Source organism: Chanos chanos, chromosome 9, assembly GCF_902362185.1.
Source record: "Chanos chanos chromosome 9, fChaCha1.1, whole genome shotgun sequence".
NCBI lineage: Eukaryota > Metazoa > Chordata > Actinopteri > Gonorynchiformes > Chanidae > Chanos > Chanos chanos.
Genome location: NC_044503.1, coordinates 6,751,267 through 6,769,607, shown reverse-complemented (window position 1 = coordinate 6,769,607; position 18,341 = coordinate 6,751,267). Strand labels below are relative to the sequence as shown.

At 41.7% G+C, this 18,341-nt stretch overlaps 3 protein-coding genes across 4 annotated transcripts; 2 read left to right on the top strand and 1 right to left on the bottom strand.

The window, feature by feature from the left end:
- Positions 1–34: 34 nt before the first annotated feature.
- On the bottom strand, positions 35–5,069 carry dnttip2 (deoxynucleotidyltransferase, terminal, interacting protein 2). Its single transcript, XM_030784996.1, has 8 exons — positions 4,995–5,069; positions 2,324–4,452; positions 1,965–2,103; positions 1,647–1,742; positions 1,060–1,224; positions 796–905; positions 477–580; positions 35–181 (listed from the first exon to the last, which is right to left on the bottom strand). Exons 1-7 carry the CDS (start codon positions 5,067–5,069, stop codon positions 478–480), a joined length of 2,817 nt encoding a protein of 938 aa, XP_030640856.1. The 3' UTR covers positions 35–181; position 477.
- Positions 5,070–5,534: 465 nt separating this feature from the next.
- clcc1 (chloride channel CLIC-like 1) lies at positions 5,535–9,753 on the top strand. Of its 2 annotated transcripts, XM_030784998.1 has the most exons (10): positions 5,535–6,188; positions 6,319–6,438; positions 6,549–6,659; positions 6,786–7,010; positions 7,289–7,429; positions 7,564–7,663; positions 7,768–7,865; positions 7,962–8,108; positions 8,394–8,972; positions 9,578–9,753. In XM_030784998.1, the coding sequence occupies exons 1-10, from the start codon at positions 6,024–6,026 to the stop codon at positions 9,668–9,670; spliced, it is 1,779 nt and encodes a 592-aa protein (XP_030640858.1). In that variant the 5' UTR covers positions 5,535–6,023; the 3' UTR covers positions 9,671–9,753. The 2 variants fall into 2 exon arrangements, with proteins under 2 accessions (XP_030640858.1, XP_030640859.1); XM_030784999.1 differs by lacking the exon at positions 6,319–6,438 and having other exon boundaries at positions 6,570–6,659.
- Positions 9,754–10,231: 478 nt separating this feature from the next.
- On the top strand, positions 10,232–17,833 carry mcoln2 (mucolipin TRP cation channel 2). The gene is made up of 14 exons (XM_030785000.1): positions 10,232–10,477; positions 11,255–11,405; positions 11,632–11,805; positions 12,233–12,386; positions 12,524–12,602; positions 12,705–12,801; positions 12,917–13,016; positions 13,148–13,260; positions 13,494–13,643; positions 14,376–14,477; positions 14,603–14,725; positions 15,101–15,307; positions 15,508–15,626; positions 17,352–17,833. The coding sequence occupies exons 1-14, from the start codon at positions 10,434–10,436 to the stop codon at positions 17,386–17,388; spliced, it is 1,650 nt and encodes a 549-aa protein (XP_030640860.1). The 5' UTR covers positions 10,232–10,433; the 3' UTR covers positions 17,389–17,833.
- Positions 17,834–18,341: the final 508 nt, after the last annotated feature.

Below are 18,341 nucleotides of genomic sequence, written 5' to 3'. Positions count from 1 at the left end.
CTCAGATGAAATGCACAGAGAACAGCTATTCATCTTGATTTATTGAAAATGATTTATTTGCACAGGCAAATGTGTTTTGACAGACTGATCTTTTTGTTTTTTTGTTTTTGTTTTTCACTGGATATACCCTCTTGTGAGTTTTCTGGAATCTTCACTGGTTGGCTGCAGGACAATTTATGTTCTTTATTTGAGGGCAGGGAAAAAAAAAAAAAACTTGCATGTATGAAAAAGATACGACGTCCCTGTTTTTTGTAGCTAATTATGAGCCAGTTTACAGGTTGTAATCTTTTAAAAACTAATAAATACATTAAAATTTGTTTTCTTTTTTTTTTTTTTAAAACTACACTCAAAATGAGTGGTTACTGAAAACATTTTAAAGATGTAAGCCCCTTTAAAAGCCACATCAGTTCTTTAGTTGGGTATGTATACAAATTTTTACTACATGTTTCATAATACAACAGTATTATGTCTCTTACTTTATTTCTTCTTTTTATGGAATTTATTTGGTTTTCGCTTCCTGTGACCAGCTGCAACTGCTGCTCTCTCACTCATGATTTCCTGGTATTTCCTTTTGTTGTAACTGAGGAAAGATTGCAAATCAAAACGGGGAAATCATAAACCATGACCACAGTACAGAATATCATTGTGATAAACATGCACTTTTACAGCATAATGACTTCAAATAAATGTAGCGCTATAACCTCCTCACTGTCTGTTTATTTAATTCTTTTTAATGACTAAAGTAAAACTGTCAAATCATATCCAAACACCAACGACAGCGAACAGTACACTTACCTTCTAAACTCTGCGTCTGCCAGCAGCTCTTCCACGATTGTTCTTTTCCTCTCTTTCTTTGGCACTCGTGAATGATAAAAGTCTAATGGTGTGTCGACCACTGTGCCGACCTGAGACAGAAACAAAAAAAAATTTGGTTCTAAAACCAGTTGCTTTTGCTTTTGATGTTATTAAATTTGTAACGTCACACTGTCACCATAGAAAAACATCAGAACATAAAACATCGGTTTTACGGGAAGGGAGATGTGTGGAGACGTCGGTTACCTGGAAGTACTTGGGAGGTCCCTTGCGGTCGTTCTTTCTGTAAAAACGTTTAGGGTCCACAGCCGATCGCATCTGGAGAACTTTTAGATCGTTCTTCAGTTCTTCAGTTAGCTCGGGAGCTTTCATGTTGAACCAGCCGTCTCCCGTTGTCTTTTCTCTCTCCTCCTGAATAAATTCGAACAGATACCAGTTAAAGACTATTTGAAGAGTTTTTGTTTTTTTTTAATTTCTGCACACAAAGGGTCCATCTATTCAGTCAACTTAATTTTTTTTTTTTTTTTTTTGCCCTGCACAAAACAAAACAATGGAAACCTGAGTGAAGTTGACTATTTTTTTTTCTGAGAGAGAGAGAGAGAGAGAACAATAGAAGAACATTGGAATAGTCCACATTATGTCTCCATTTTGCTTTAGTCACATACACTAATGATCAAATGTATGTTTCTATGACAATAAAGGTCCCCCCCAATGTATTTGGAGATTTTTTAGAGTATTCAGGATTGAAAGGTACAATCTGAAGTGCAAATCATAGAACAAAGAATAATGTAACAATTTTAAGTTAAAAAGAAAAGGTAACAAAACTTGTTCACCTTGCGTTTCAGTTTGGCAGCATGCTTTGATTCCTTGTATGGGGGAACAGCATCTTTCTTCTCAAAATCTGGGCTAATGATGCTACGTTTCAGTAACTGCAAAAACAGAGAAAAGACAGTGATTAAGACTGATGGCGGCAAACGCACATTACCCCCAAATGACCTTAAATGATAGAAAACCCAATGAATATAAATCCCATCTCATAACTAAACAATCCCTCTTTATATCATAAAATGGTTCTATTATTATTCATTAAACATTGTAAATCATCTTCAACAAAAAAAAAAAAAAAAAAATCAATTGAAGTTATTATTTACCTCATCTTGGTTCTTCTGGTCTTTCAGCTTTTTCAGAGTGTTGGAGACAGTCTTTGATTTGCTGCCATCAAAATTGATGTATAATCCTCCAAGCTCCTTCACTTTGAGTCCGGGATCGATGCTGCTGGACAACGCTATCCTGAGAGGTTCGTATACATTATCAGTAAGAGGTTAAACAAAAGGGGGCTATGTGTAGATAAACAGACTTCAAAATATTTTACATCCATTGAACTTGTATTGTTGCGTTGTCAACATTTTTACGAATGACACAAAAGTTTAGCTTGTAACGAAAAACATCATTTAAATGTTGAAGAGAGGTACTTATTGCACTGAGGCGTCGTGAATCAAGTTAAACTTACTGGGCCGGACGTCTGGTGGAGAGAAGGACTTTAGTATCTTCGTCATCATCGTCATCACCTTCTTCATCGACGAATTCCTCCTCCCCATCATCATCTGCCTTCACGACCTCTGCAGCTTCGTCCTTATCAGCCTCCTCCTCCTCTTCCTCCTCTGTCTGTTTCCCGTCCACATAGTATACTTCAGCGGGCTGAAACCCGGGCCTTGTGTCAATAGCAAAGAGCCTGTCACACTCTACCGTCTGGGTCTTCCCTGATGGACCTGGTTCAGCTTCATTATCACTCCCAGAATCCTCAGGCTCCCGCTCCTCAACCCCCTCCTCTGCTGAAAGACCACCGTCGCTTTCTTCCTCATCATCACTACTATCCAGCAAACTGACCTGAGCTGGTTTTTGTGAGACAGTCCCTTCTGTAGGCCTCAGGGTTTCCTCAGCAGAGACCGTAACCTGCACGCTCGTGCTGGATGATACATTTGTGTCTTCTGTCGCCGGAGACCGTGACGCTGCCACCTCCTCGGAAACAGCATCACGTTCTTGGCTGCTGTTGTCCGCCGTGGTCGCGTCCGCTGTGGTTACGTCCACGTGTGGGTCAACCTCCATGGCATCCTGCTTGTCTTCTCTGACAACAGTAGAGTCCTCAGACTCACCCTCAGTGACTATTACAGTTTCGCTACACAAATCTTTAGTATTTTCATTAGATTCTTCAATTACCCTCACGCCTTTCTCCGCCAACATCTCTGTTACAGCTTGCTCAGAACATTTCTGATCATCTGTTATGGTACCGACTTCGTCCACTAATTCTGAATCTACACTCTTAGATGTGGTTTCATCCTCGGGTGGAGTTACCTGGTCTTGACCGATTTCAGGTCCAGACATGTTTGCCTCTGTGATTTCAACACTCACATCATCATCGTCATCATCAAGCCTCAGAGTTACATTCTCCTCACCCAAAGTGCAGTCCTGATCTCCACTGCTGCTTACGACAGTAACATCAGCCTCCTCCATGTCCACATCTTCAGCATGTGTCTCAGCAAGCTCCTCCTCAAGGTCTCCTTCTTTGATTTCTTCCACGCCAGGCTTGGCGGAGGCGGCTGAAGGCACTGATCTGGTCTCTGCCTTGTCATCCGAGGTTTCGGTCGTTTTGGCGGCCGACGGGAACGCGCGGTTACTGCTTGCCGATCCCGTGCGGCTGCTGCACGGCGTGCTCCTCTCTCTCGTAGAGCACGGACTCCCGAGGGAGCTGTACCCGTCAGGGGTCTCGGAATCGACATCGGAGTCCGCCACGCCGACGGACTGGTGCGGTTTCAAACGCGCCTGGGAGCGAGTGTTTCTCCTGGGAGTAAAGCTTGGTCCAGACTCACCTCCTTCGGAATCTTGGGACAGCACCTCGTCAGACTTTTTTGTACGGCCTCGGGTTCTCCTGGGCAAAGGGGAGCCGGAGGTGTCCGTATTCTCCTCTAAATGAATGGGGATGGGCTCCACGGGCTTACCCCTCTGACCTCGGGTTGACCTGCGAACCGTGGAGGCCCAAGGGCCAGACACGTTAGAAGAACAAGATTCCGCCTCCGAGGGCTCTGTGTCTTTTGAGGGACCGGCAGTTCTTCTCCTGCCCCTCGTCGTTTTTGGAGTGTTCGTACTTTTTGAAAGAGATACAACGGAACTACACGACTCTGCCTCAGACTGTTCCTTGCCCTCGGCGGCGGAACTTGCTGGAACAAGTTTCCTCTGACTCCTCGTGGCTCTGCGAGCGACGCTAGCGGACACAGAGGAGGAGCACGAATCGGCCTCGGAGACCACATCATCATCTACCCCAGACTTGGACTTTTCGTGAACCGCCATTCGCCTTCTTCCCCTGGGAGTCGGCTGGACGGTATTTACCGCCTGCCTGTCCGACACAGTGGAACAGCAAGACTCTGATTCAGAAACATCAGCTTCGTTGGTGGAGTCTTGCTGGTTTGCGTTCCTGGTACGCTGCCTGGACAGTGTTTTGCTTTTCGCCAGGTGCTCTGGAGAGCCAGGGGCGACTGGCTCCTCTTTGGCCTCATTCTGAGAGTCACTAGTCGGCTCTGACTGGGACTGATTCTCTGATTTTACGGCTCGACCTCTGGTCCTTCTGGTGGAGGGTGTAGGCTCCTGTGTGAAAACCAAATCATGTCATTCATGCTTCCTCTATAACCATGGTGACAGTTCGACACATGTCTGCATTTTTAACATAACTACGCAGAAAGGCTAAACAGCATAATTATGTTTGAGAATAACCACTGTATTCAGACATGTACGTGTTTGCATTAAATTTATGCTATATTAAAAGCTTTAATTTACTGTGTTGAGAGACCATGAAGCACATAATCCTCGAATTTCATACACAGCAAAGTTGATTATAACTTTTGCCGCTTTGCAAAGAAAATTCAATGATAATATGAATAAGGCAGCCGGCATTTGATAAGGTCCATTCCAAGTTGCAACCCACTTATCATAATACTTGTGTATATTAATTGTTAATCTGAGAACACGTGAGCACAGCAATGCAATTCACATATAACCACTCGAGTTGACGTTGCTCTTGGTCTCTAATCTAACTGGACAATGTGTTTCCAACACACCAGAGTGGAACTATAACTACACTGTTATTAGGTTAGGAGTAACATACATAATTAATTAAATGAGCAACTAACCGTAGCACAAGAAGTTTGATCCTTGTCATTTTTCGTCGGAGAGCATACGCGTGCTCCACGTCTGGTGGCCACCATCTTGCTGTTACTGTTTCGCCCACTTCCGGCGAAAATGTTTCCGCGTGCGCGCGCCACAGAACTTTATTATATACCTAGAACGAAAAGCCAAACATACTCACTTCCGACAAATGGCGGCCGTAGGTCGGAAATGCTTTTCGTGCGTTGAATCCCATTGACAATTCTGCATCTGTTTCTAACAAAATGCGCGACTGTTATGGGTAACACTGTCAACATTTATAAGCCATCATAAATGAAAAAACTCCACTTGACTCTTAGTCCCTCTTGGTTCTCTCAGTCAGAGGATCAAGTATCAAGAAAATATTCATCGCGTTTCTGTTGCTCAAATAGCGCTACTACTCTCTTCTGTGATTGGCCAAATGTATTCACGTGTAGTGAGTGAGATGGGCTCTGGTGATTGTACGTCGTTGACACGCTTCCGCGGAAGTAAACAATGAACGGATCAGAAGTCACGAATAACCTAAGGACTGGCGTGTGCTGCTGTCTTTGGACAATTGATTAAAACTTCATTATTGCATTAACTCGCGAGAAGTGCATCTAGCAGATAATAATACTGTGTTGTAGAACAACTGTTATTAGGCGTCGCAAGAGCTCCACTCATTTGAACACATTTAAAGACGAACATTTTGACCGATTTTGGTCATTTTAGCATGCTAGCAAAATGTTATTGGTTTCAAATCAAAGAGTGAAATGATGGCTCGTTTAAACGATTTATAATTATTTATAATTATACCTCGAGATTTCGTCAGTTTCCTGTCGAGGAATGGCGAGGGAGAGTACTTTTCGCCTATTTTCTAGTGTTTTCTAGTTTTACAGACGTTAGCCGGTAGCAAGTTTTGGGTCGCTATTAATATAATTTTGTGAACACTCTGCAAGTGAGTGAACGCCCTCAGTGAGTTATCTCGCTAGTTACCAACATCTCCTGGCCGCACCAGCAGTGTAACGTTGACTATAATGAAAATAGCTGACAAGTCGTTGGTGAGAGGAATGTACGTTGTCCTTGTCGTCCTTTTACTGGGAGTGCAGGGACAAGTCGATGACGACGAAGACGAATGGATAGATCCGTATGACATGATCAACTACGATGCGACTTCAAAATCTATGAAGAAACAGCCAGGGGTAACGTTACTCGATATAACTGTAGAAAAACAGCTCCGTTTGGAGGTTGCTTGCCAGCTGTAAAATTTTGAAAAATTAAAGTCGTTAATTACCAAAAAAGATGTCATATTCGTGTAAATATTTTTTACAGATCACTAAGTATAATAATGTTCCCACTAAAAGAAGGGAGTACGTTGAAGACTCTGGTCAAACGTCACTATGCCCAGACATCAGGGAGTGCCAAAACAAGGTTGCACAGCTACAGAGAGAGGTGAGCTTAAAAGAACCAAGTCAGGAGTTAACTCAAAACGCAGTACAAAGACAAGGAAATAACTTTCATCAACACCCCCCCCCCCCCCCCCCCCCCCCCGCCCATTCCAGATTGAGGACCAGAAGAGGAAGGTGGTCGCTCCGTCTCAGCCCTCACCGTGTCTCCCAGTGTTCAAACGTTTTCTGTCCAAGCTTCTGAAAGAAGTTGAGAAACTTGGCCTGGTGGGTTTTTGCTTTTTTTTTTTGTTTTTTTTGTCAGATTTTCCCAGTAAGTAAGCGTTAATTGAATTTTGCTGATATTGCTTAAAACTGAGTTTCTGTTTTTGTCTTATCGACTTGAACCGTTAGCCCAGCGAGGTGAAGAATGACGTACACTATGATGCTGAGGTTAGGCTGTCCAGGCAAGCTGTGGTGGAGATCCAGAAGCTGCTGGAAGGGGCGGACAGCTGGAGGACGGGGGCCCTGGATGACGCTCTTAGTCAGATCCTGGTTAATTTCAAACCTCACGACCACGAGGCCTGGAAGTGGCGTTTTGAGGATACGTTCGGCGTGGAGTTAGACACCGTTCTAAAGGTGAGAAACGCACCTGAAGAATGTTGCCCAAATTGGTAAACTTTTAAGTCAATGAGATTGATGTTTCCCAGACATATTCGGTATTCAGTAAGTATTAGAAGTCATTTTTCAGAACTCAGCAACGTTTGTGTTTTCTTAATTACTAGTCTGAAGAACTACAGTCATACGTTGTACATAACCGTCCAGTAAAACTCAAACAAATGTTCTCTGAAGAGTATTTAAAATATGACCCTGGAAACATTGAAGGAACGCCTCGCCCTCTCACGTTTGTCTTTCAGATTTTTTTGGGCGTTTTATGCATTGTGCTGGTGATCTGTAGTGAGCTGTGGTCTACAGTCTCCTGGTTTGTCCAGTTCAGGAGAATGTTTGCAATCTGCTTCTTCATCAGCATTGTCTGGAACTGGTTCTACCTTTACAAAGTAACCCATACAACATTTACATGCCCAAAAAATGCCCAAAATGATAATAACTCAGCGAGTGTTTGTCATGTTGGTTTAACACTTTCTGCTTTTTTTTTGGTTTGTTTTGGTTCGTTTGTTTGTTTGTTTTTTAGATTGCCTTTGCTGAGCACCAGAACAATATTGTGAAGATGGAAAGCGTTAACGAGAAATGCACAGGAGTAAAAAAAATTGACTGGCAAGATAACCTGAAGGGTGAGGTGTAGATTCATTTTCACCACATTCAAACCTCCTGTGTCTTTTTTTTTTCCCCCCAATTTCTAGATTACATGTTTGACGTCATCATCTTATTTCCACAGAATGGTTCAGAAGCACCTGGACTCTTCAGGACGATCCATGCAAAAGATACTACGAGGTCCTAATGGTGAACCCTATCCTGCTGGTGCCCCCAACAAAGGTGAACATTTAATGACAACGTTTCACATAAAATGTTTCTGTTCCCCGTCTCACGGCGAAGTGGACTCAACTCGAACCTTTGTCTCTGTTTTCGCAGGCTATCTCTGTCACCATTACCACGTTTATTACAGAGCCACTGAAGCATTTTGGACAGGGCATCAGTGAGTTTCTCAGAGCCTTGCTCAAGGACCTGCCTGTCACCCTTCAGATCCCTGTTCTCCTCACCATAGTGCTTTCTATCCTGGTACGGACACACGCAAACTGTGTTAAATGTCAGCACTGCTGCTACTGATAGCATTTCTTTATTGCACGCCAGCGTTCGCCTAAGATAGGTGGACTTCGCTCTCACTGTGACAGTCAGTTGTTTGAAAAGTAAGTTCTTTGCTGTGGGATTATTCTCGCAGCCAAAACAAATGTAGGTATTATTTAATATCACTATTTTAGGGTTAAAAAAAAAATATATATATATATATATATATATATATATATATATATATATATATATAAATGACTCCTTCATCTTTCTAAGGTTTTCATGTATGGGAGTGCCCAGACAGCCATTCACGCAGTTGCTTGGCCCCTGCGGGGGGGACGCCAAGACCCACCCCCCGCTGCAATACAGCAGCGCCGGGCACCACAGCTGAGAGACGAGGAGTCAGACGAAGAAACTCTGGCCGGAGGAGACGCACCTCCTCCACCCAGACGACCTGTACACCAGGGTCAGAACGGGACCAACCTCCGTCAGAGGAGACCGAACCGGGCGAGAGAGGAGCGGCTCAGGGTGCGCGTGGAGACGCTCGGCAACAGCGTCTACAGCGAGGACGAGCTGGACAGCCGACGCAGGAGGCAAGAGGAGGAGCAGCCGGCGGAGGAGGAACAGGAGGAGGACTCACCTCAAACCATCCGCGCGCCAAAGGAGGAGGAGAAGAAGAAGAAGAAGGAGGAGGAGAAGAGTGAAAACGTGGCCGCCGGCGTAAAGGACGGCGATCTCGAACGCTCTCAAACCCGACCCAACGCTCAAAGCCCAAAAAAGGAACCAGCACGGAACACCAGCGACCAGGGCGATCAAAAGGACGAGCAGGCAACAGCGCCAGATCTGGAGAAAGATGTAAGCGCGAGAGCGTTAATTTACATTCCCACGCCTACGCTGATTATTAATCCTGCCCTCTCGTGCATTAATTATGAAATGTTCTAAAGGTTTCTCTTTATTCACACATTGCAGCTTCTCTCACATATTAAGAGGATGATGACGATGGTAACAAGAGATTTCTCTTCACTTCCCATTAAAAGTGATATAGCGCGGTCATTTGTCTCTTCCACAAACGTTAGTTGGAATTTGTTTATCAGCGTGTGATTCGTAGGCATACTGTGCTAAGATTCAGTGTCTCACTGTGTGCATGTTACTGTGTGCTAGTCATCAAACTCATCTTGAAATTCCTCAGCAATGCAAGTCGTAGTCTGGATGTATATCTCTTTTGAAAGTCGTTGTGAATGAAATCCTGCACTGCTGTTCAAAGACTGCGAAAATAAATACCGCACTGTACAAATGTTATCTCTTCTGCATGTTTCCGAAGGTCTGATAAAATGAAGTACGTGAAATATAAATACTGAAAATGTGCTTATTTAAATGTGCTGTAAACCAAGGCATCAGAATATATTATGTGGGTTTGGACACTTAAGAAGCAACTGAATGTTTTATTGGTCTTTTTTTAGGTACAGAGAGCACCATGGGAAAAGAGGGAAGCGCCAAATAAAGAGGACCACGTGGACACTATTAAGTCTCCCGTTCAAGAGACGACGCAATGACACTGCAGATGCACTTTTTCTGTGTCTGATTTTATAAATGAAACGTTTTAGTTCAGAGGAGAGAACTGAGATGTATGTGTATCTGTTTTTTTAAATGATGTGTTTGATTAATAAAATAACTTTTTGTTGTTTTAAGAGTTACGTTTTTTGTTTTTTTTTTCTTTGAATTTAATCATAAAAGGAAGGATGTTTAAGGGTTTTAAAACAAAGCCAACGCGATTTTTTTCTGATCATTACGGGTTGATAAAATAATTTAAAATGATTATGTATAAAATGAAAACATTTTCGTGACACGTGTCAAATACTAGCTTTTTGATACATGAGTAAATCAGATGCCATTTGTTTCTTTCTTTCTTTCGAATCAAAGTTGCCAAAGTTTTGCAAAAGTAGAGGCTAACCCTACCAAAACATGTTTTCACCGTTTAGGTAAGCACACATGATTTTTATTTGGAGCTAATGACCCGGTAAATGAATGGAACAGTCAAAGGTGTCAGTTTAAGGAAGGAGTAAATAAGCGAAACGGCAATGGGCGGGCGAAGACAGGTTACCGTTCAGTGGACTAATTGTTCTGCGCTTTGGCAGCTGTGCGTCAACTCTTAACACACAGTTCACTAAAAGGCATTCGGAACTGAAGAGTCAGTGCGTACGCCCCCATTAAAAGAAATTGTTTTGCAGAAGTATTTTCAGTACTTTTTTGTAAGACTGCATTTTGGTTGGGTGCGACATAGTAGCGACTAGGTGCTCAGTAGTACTTCAACTGGGAATGGAACTTTTCTCCAGGTATGTCGAAGAGAGCGAGTCGGAACGGTAAGTTTGAAGCTGAAATGTGTGTACTGAAATTCAGCTGTTTCTTTAAAATTAATCTCTCGTTCCGTTAGATATTTCCATTCCTCAATGGTTTTCATCGTAAATGAATTTCGCTGTAATTATGTAACACTTATTTGTTCAACAGCAGTATGAATGTAAATAAACACTGTCCGTTGTCTGTTCTCGAGTAGTTCTTTTCAGTTTAAGATTCGAGGACAATAACAGATCCACGGATGTTTCTTCAATAACTATTGAAGTCAACTTTTCAGTTTCTCTCTGAGACTCATAATGTAACTTGGTATGGCACATAATGTTCATGAAAAGAGGTACTTGTGCAAATATTTTTGATTGCTGAGGGAAAACCTTGGACTTTTCCCACATGAATGCTGACAGTGTTCTTAGAGTGAACGCTGGTTTTCGTAAGAGCCTTATTTGCACTTTTTTTGTAAACTCTCGTCGGAAATGTTAAAATATTAATTTCAAAACAAAATACACAAACAAAGCTTAGAGTAACCAGTAGCTTCCTTTTTTTCTGAGCGATTTTATTACCTTGTTCCTCTTTCTATAACAAGAATTCCCATGACATGGAAAAAAAGATGAATTATTGTGTGAAGCCTTATCATAGCACATTTATGCACGCAACCAGGGTTTAGACTGATGGACTTTAGAGAGTTTATTTCTTTGTGTTTGTGTTTTGTACTCTTTTGTACTCTTTGCGTTTGTGTTTTGTACTTCTGTCACAATCATTTTATTCTGTCTACATATGTGATCTTGCAGCACAATGACCCCTGACCCCATGACTGAGCAGACTCTGCGGGATGACCTTAAATATTATTTTATGAGTCCTTGTGAAAAATACAGAGCCCGTCGTCAGTTGCCATGGAAACTAGGAGTGCAGATATTAAAAATAATGATGATTACCACCCAGGTGAAAAACTGACACATTTTGGATTCAAATACTTTTCAGCAAAACTTAGGGATGATCGTGATCTTCAAAAATCTAAGTGAATACTGCCTAAGTTCATTATTTTGTGAGCTTCGTGTCAAACACGGAGAACAAAAAGAAAGAGATTGTCAATATCCTTGTCTGTGTTTATTTACTCTGAAGGTGCAATACTGACTTGCATTTCTGGTTGAATTCTTCTCCTTCAAAGCTTGTTGTATTTGGACTCAACAACCAGCTTGTGGTGTCTTACAAAGAGGAAAACCTGATGGCTTTCAAGAGCCTCTTTCTAAAAGGTTACAGTGGAGTTGATGAAGATGACTACAGTTTAGCCCTGTACTCCAAACAGAGTGTATATGAAAATCTCCAGTACGTCGTCGATCAGGTCTGTGTTTCACTAAGTTCAGTTTGGAAATTTTTTTATCTCTTATTCCAGAATTCGTCGGTTCAGTAAGGAAAGTTCATGCTGCCTCCACTGAGCCAAATACACTCACACACACACACACACACACACACACACACACACACACACACACATTGTAAAGCTGTGTGTGTTTTTAGCTTAATCATACTGCATTGACAGACACACAGAATGATTATGGACCATGTGTAGAAACATTCAGTTGTGTTTCACATTACACCATCCAGAGGGTTTTCATACCTAATGGCAAAATGATTGGGAGGCATTTTAAGTGAGTTGACACAGTAGATGAAATATAGAAGAAACAGCATAGCAGAAGCTTGTAACATATTAGAAGAGGGGGAAAAAAAGTCTATGTTTGGTTTTAAAGGGGAGTTTATGTTCTTCACAGTATGCCCAGTTCAAACAACTCTCTGTGGGCCCAGTAAGCTACGCTGAAGAGGACGGGGAGGTGCTACCAATGGTCATTTGTAAAGAGTACTACAAGAGAGGCTCTGTGGAACCGTCAGATGAATCATTCGACATTGACGCTCAAACCGAGACAGGTCATCATTCTTAATCGTTTCTAAAATTGTGTTGTGACAGTATTGGTATTTTAAGATATTAACCTCATATTAACTGCATATCATTGTGCAAAGGCAGTAATGAGTCTACTTTTTTTCTTTCCTTTTTTTTTTTTTAGTTTGCTTGACACTTGATCCCAAATCTGCTGCGACCTGGAGAAAAGACAATTCGTCTTTTTTTGAATTAGACTTTTACAGGTGTGACAGTTCAAACAACCCTGTTTTGTTTTTGTATTTTTTGGTGTTTACAGTCAATGGTATTTTGCATAGATAACTCATTTGGTTCTCTTATTCATACAGGCTGGTCAACATCGAGATCACTTTCCACCTTAAAGGGATCAATTTGCAAACGGTTCGTTCCCATGAGCTGCCCGATTGTTACACTTTTGACGTCATGGTAAGATTCGACCGATTTCGCGGTTTATGGAGTATTCACACACACACACACACACACACACACACACACCATTTAACTGCATATATCTGTAATTTGGACACCCTGACTTTTGCAGATCTTATTTGACAACCAGTGTCACAGCGGAAAGATGAAAATCTTTCTGGACATTGCCGCAGTCAGTAGCGCCTGCAAGAACTGGAAGATCTCAGGAACTGGTACGCACAACAACTCTATCAGCGTAACCACGAAAACAAATCCGTCTTTACAGAATGAGGATCATTATTTACCACAGTCAAAAGTTTCTTTTTCATCTTTTTGTCTTTTTTTTTTTTTTTTTTTTTTTTAGCACAGAAGAACACACACTATCTACTGATCTTTGACGGGTTTGTGATCATCATTTGCTTGACGTCGGCCGTGCTCTGCACTCGTTCCATCGTTCTTGCCGTAAAATTACTTCAGGTAAACGCCCATGAAATGTTTGTGTATGTACTAACCATGCAATGCAACCTCGTGACCTGTTCCTTATGCAACTGATGTCTCACTTTTTAAGTTTGTTAATTATCAGCTTTTACTCAAATAGAGTCCTTCTTGAAAATCCTTCCAATGACATACCTCTATCGGTAACTACTTGTATCAGTGACCTGCTCTTATATTTGCGTCATTAGTGAATGTCCTTCCTTTTTTTCCAACAGAGATTTTCCAGATTCTTTGCGGAGAACTATAGTCGTAAAGTGTGTGAAGAAGACCAGAGAGAGTTTTTAAATGGATGGTATGTCTTAGTAATCATCAGTGATGTTATGGCTATTGTTGGGTCTATCCTGAAGATGGAAATACAAGCAAAGGTAAGTATTATTATTATTATTATTATTGTTGTTGTTGTTTATGGAAATATCAAAAAATGGTTTGTGATTTATATTAACCATGTAAACATTACTCTGTAATTTTGCATCTAGCTGTCATTTGGTTGCCAGTTTATGAGTCACATACTGTACACTAGACTCAGTATGTTGGGACGTCCCAGGCAACCGTTGTATTAGCTTCACCTAATCTGAACCAGCCAAGCTATGTCTCAGAGTGCTGCTCGCTGACCACATAGAGGAGCCTGTGATGTAATTAGTCCCCATTAATGCTGATAAGCATTTCAAAGCTCATTTTCAAAGTATGGCCTGTCAAGAGTCCATCTTCCTTTCCTAACCTCTCCCTTCCCGAGGCAGATGAAAGTGTTTTAGTGTGGTCCGACACTTTGTCATCGTACAAAGGACAGTGTGAACAGAGAGTGACAATAAAATTGCAGTCATACCGCGAATATTGCTACATTCCCATCAAAAGTGCTGTGCTGAACAGACTATACAGGCAAATGAGGATGAAGTTTCAGTATTTCTCAGCTGAGACAAGTCATACTTTGGACTTATGAGTCTTGTAACTGATCACACAGCAGTAAAAATCCTTTTATTGTTACTGTTCTCATGTACTTTTTACTTGTGCCCTAAATGTTTGTTATACTTTTTACTGTGGCCTTTTTTTTTTCTGACAAACAAAAGACTCTATACATACTGTTTCCTATTTTTCTACAGAATCTGACCAGCTACGATGTGTGTAGCATTTTCCTGGGAACATCAACGCTAATGGTGTGGGTGGGCGTCATCAGATATTTAGGTTACTTCCAAAAATACAACGTAAGTTTTCAGACGAAACAGATTACCACACATTACCTTTGACAAAAGTCCAAGGGACACGTACATAAACCGCATTACAGCCGCATGGAAGAAATTTGAGAGTAAGTATTTGCGATGTATTTCAGGTGCTGATTCTCACAATGCGAGCAGCCTTTCCCAAGGTGCTTCGTTTCTGCTGCTGTGCTGGTATGATCTACCTGGGCTACACGTTCTGTGGCTGGATTGTTCTTGGGCCTTATCATGAAAAGGTACAAACTAACATGTTAATGTAGTTCTCATCGTGGCCACTAGATGGCATTGTTTGCATATTTTGCTCTAACGTCTATTACCACACAAGAGATGTAGGGCTGTCTGTTTCTGGCGTTGCCATATTAAATTAAAGTAGGACAACATGCCATCTTCCAGTGGGAAATGCAGCTGTGTGTGAATGCAATGAAGTTTCTTTTCTCTTTTTTTTTCTTCTTTTTCTTTTTCTGATTTAAAAAAAAAATGCCATTTAAAACTCAAAGCAGACACCCAGACATCTGTCCTTGTTCAGATTTCCTTCCAAAGGTACTCCCCCTGATCACTAATTTTCACACTTATGTCCTTCACGTGCCTCTTCTGTGCGTCTTGGGTTGCAGTTTGAAGGGCTGAGCCGGGTGGCGGAGTGCCTCTTTTCCCTGGTGAACGGGGACGACATGTTTCCCACTTTTGCGGAGTTTCAGCAGAAGAATGCGCTGGTGTGGCTATTCAGTAGAGTCTATCTCTACTCTTTTATCTCTCTGTTTATCTACATGGTGCTCAGCCTCTTCATCGCGCTTATCACGGACTCATACGAGACCATCAAGGTAACTGAGTTTTGGAACCGTCACTGTTTGACTATATGAGGATTTCTCAGGTACTTTTGATGGCACTGAAATTTTTAATCAATGTCCAGCGTACCCGATATCGTCTGCGAGATCTTTTTAACGCACAGCTGTGAGAGCTTGCCATGTAACAATGTTCTCTGGCCTCACGCCGTCACTGTGATGTGTGTCTTGATTACCAGAGGCATGACTTCCCAATGACGGACCTTAGGAAGTTCCTGAATGAGCAGAAAGACTTCCTCCACTATGAAGAGAACAGCGAGTCAGAACTGGAGGGGTCTACGTTCTGCTGCTGCAGAAGGTACGCAATCTCTGTCATCTGCTGCAGAGAGAGAGAGAGAGAGAGTGAGGGAGAGACGGAGAGGGAGAGAGAGAGAGGAGGGTTTCCTCCTCGCTGAGGTTAGCCCACTGTGGCATGAGAAATGAAATTAGCGGTGGGAGAAAAGAGGACACACCCTGTAATGTGCTGATTACAGAGAAATGTAGGGTTACACTGGGAGAAGGTTTCCCCTTGGCTGGGAACGAACTTTTTGCGATAAACAGGCGAGGGCTGAAACAAACAAAGAACTGACCGAGATCATAGGGTTTGTGCTTCCATCAGGATAGCTGATGGAAAGCATATTTCACACGAACTGTCTACTATGGGCTGCTGTAAAACGCACGACTCTTTGGATGTTACCAAAGCATTAGTCGTTTTTTTTTTTTTTTCTTTTGCTTGTTTCCAAGCTTTTTCTCCAAATTGTAATTTTTCATGAATGTCATTAATATGTCAAACTGACTCAGACGTTACATAAATTCATGCATTTATGTAATGTTTTGGCTCTATGTCTGACGGCTTGTAATCACAGCCTGCAGTATTTCAACAGTTCTTTTAAACGTTTTATCTGTCCACCGTGTACGCTCCTTACAAACTTTTTTTTATTTGATATTTCCCATCACCTATAAAAGTGAATTATTTTTCTCTTAGTGGACAGAACCCAAGGCCCCAAAACGCCACCAAATGTTTCATCTCATTTGAGAATAAAAGACTTTTCACTTCGTTCGTTTTTTTTTTCGTAAGCCGGACATGTGGCACAGATCCAGGATCAGTTAGCCGAGCCACACTCATTGTTTGTTTGCCTCTGCCGGTCCATCTGGGAGGTCTTATCTCTTTATGGGAGCGTCAGGCGAAGGACTTTTCGGCCATAATTTGACGCTGGGTACAAAAGTGCTCCTTTTCTCCAATGACCAGTTTAGGGGACGCTGAACGGATTCTGGTCAGACAAGGAAAGTGGTTTTCCTTCTTGATTACGCCATATAGCAATTCCATCTTTTTTTTTTTTTTTTCATTTTCCCATTTTGATACCTAAACCCCATGATGGTTCATATATTATTAAGGTCTTGTTACTCATGTAATTCAGATTGATGGGTATAAAAATCAAGGCCTCTCCGATTAGATAACTGTTAATGGCTTCTTGAGTTACAACCACTGTTTCCGGGAACCGTAATGAGATTTATTATTGTGGCATAATGATGATGGTCACATTATGGACTTTGCGCGCGTGCACACACGCGCACACAGTGCTTTCTAATTGTTAACCTTGGTTTGAGAAGTTCTTTGGGACCACTTCCATCTTCCAAAGACACCATGGTTAAGTGGTTTGACAAATTTTGCATAGGAAGCATAATGTTACTTCCTCAAAAGAGAGAGAGAGAGAGAGAGAGAGAGATACTTTGATGCGAAATTTCAAGTGACCTCTTTTTCACTTGGTGATTAGGAACAGATAGTAATCAGTGTACAGTTGTTGAGAGGAAGGGAAACTATTTTTTTGAAGTGTGGACTAGCTGGGTAATTACAAACAAAGGCTTTGCATTTTATCGATACTTTTTAGTGTCGTCTGGACGTTTCAAACGTATTTTGGGCACAGCAGTATACAGGCGATATACAAGGATGTAGCCATTACTGTGCGTCTTGATTTCTTTCAGGTCGGATCGAACCGTTAGCATTCCGTTCACGTGCTGTGTCCGTGTTTTCTGTCCCCATCAGAATCCCAAAAGATGATGCTGTGGTCCTCATTAGCTGACGGGATTACGAGACCGGGAACGGGACGAGCGCAAAGGGCAGCGGAGAAGAGCAGGCTTTGTTACTGGAGTATCTTTTTGGGATTATGAAATTAACAGTCTCATCTCCATTGTTCACGAAACCCCCTCAGGAAGTGGAAGTGGTTAAACAACCCCCCTTTCGATTTCTGTTTAAATAGCAAATAGCAGAGACGTGATGTCGCCCAGTAGGCGAAGAATCACCCCAAGTGTTCAGAAAGGATAACAAAACGTACAAAAAAAAAAAAACCCCAAAACAAAACACTTTGAAATTTAAAAGCAGCGGGTGACTGTGTAGGATGACAATCAAAGGAAAGATCAGATGCATCTTTCAGGAGATGAACAATTGCTATTTAGCATGAAAACAAGAGCATGGAAATTGTACATGTTCCATACTGTGTCATTATTTATTTATCACTCATTAAAGTTGCCATTTAAACCTTAATGCATCTTTGGAAAATTTCTTGGTGTAATCTTTGTTGTTGTTGTTGTTGTTGTTTTGCACATAGGTTCACTGTTTTAGGCATTCATGGCCTAGTACAAAAGGGTCAGACAACAGCTGGCACGCAATTATTCTTAATTATTTATCCAGACTTCCCGTAAAGCTTTTTTTTTTTTTTAATCATTATTTACCAAAAATGTAAGATCAGTGATTAATGTACCCCCCGTGATAAATGCACTACTTCATAGACTGATTTTACTCAGGGGGGGATGTCTATACCCTCCCCTGAAATGAATTAAGTACCTTTCATCATGTTACTGCATTCTGTCAGTTGCTGCTCCTTCGTGTGAAGTACCATGCAAAGTCCAGTTTCCTTGTGAACGTCAACGTGTTTTCCTTGCTACACTCGTTTTCCCTTTTTGTCCTGATTTCTCGGGATCCCCGTTCAATGCTTTCCATGACCACACTTCTTTCTGGATGTAACGAGTTTTGTCT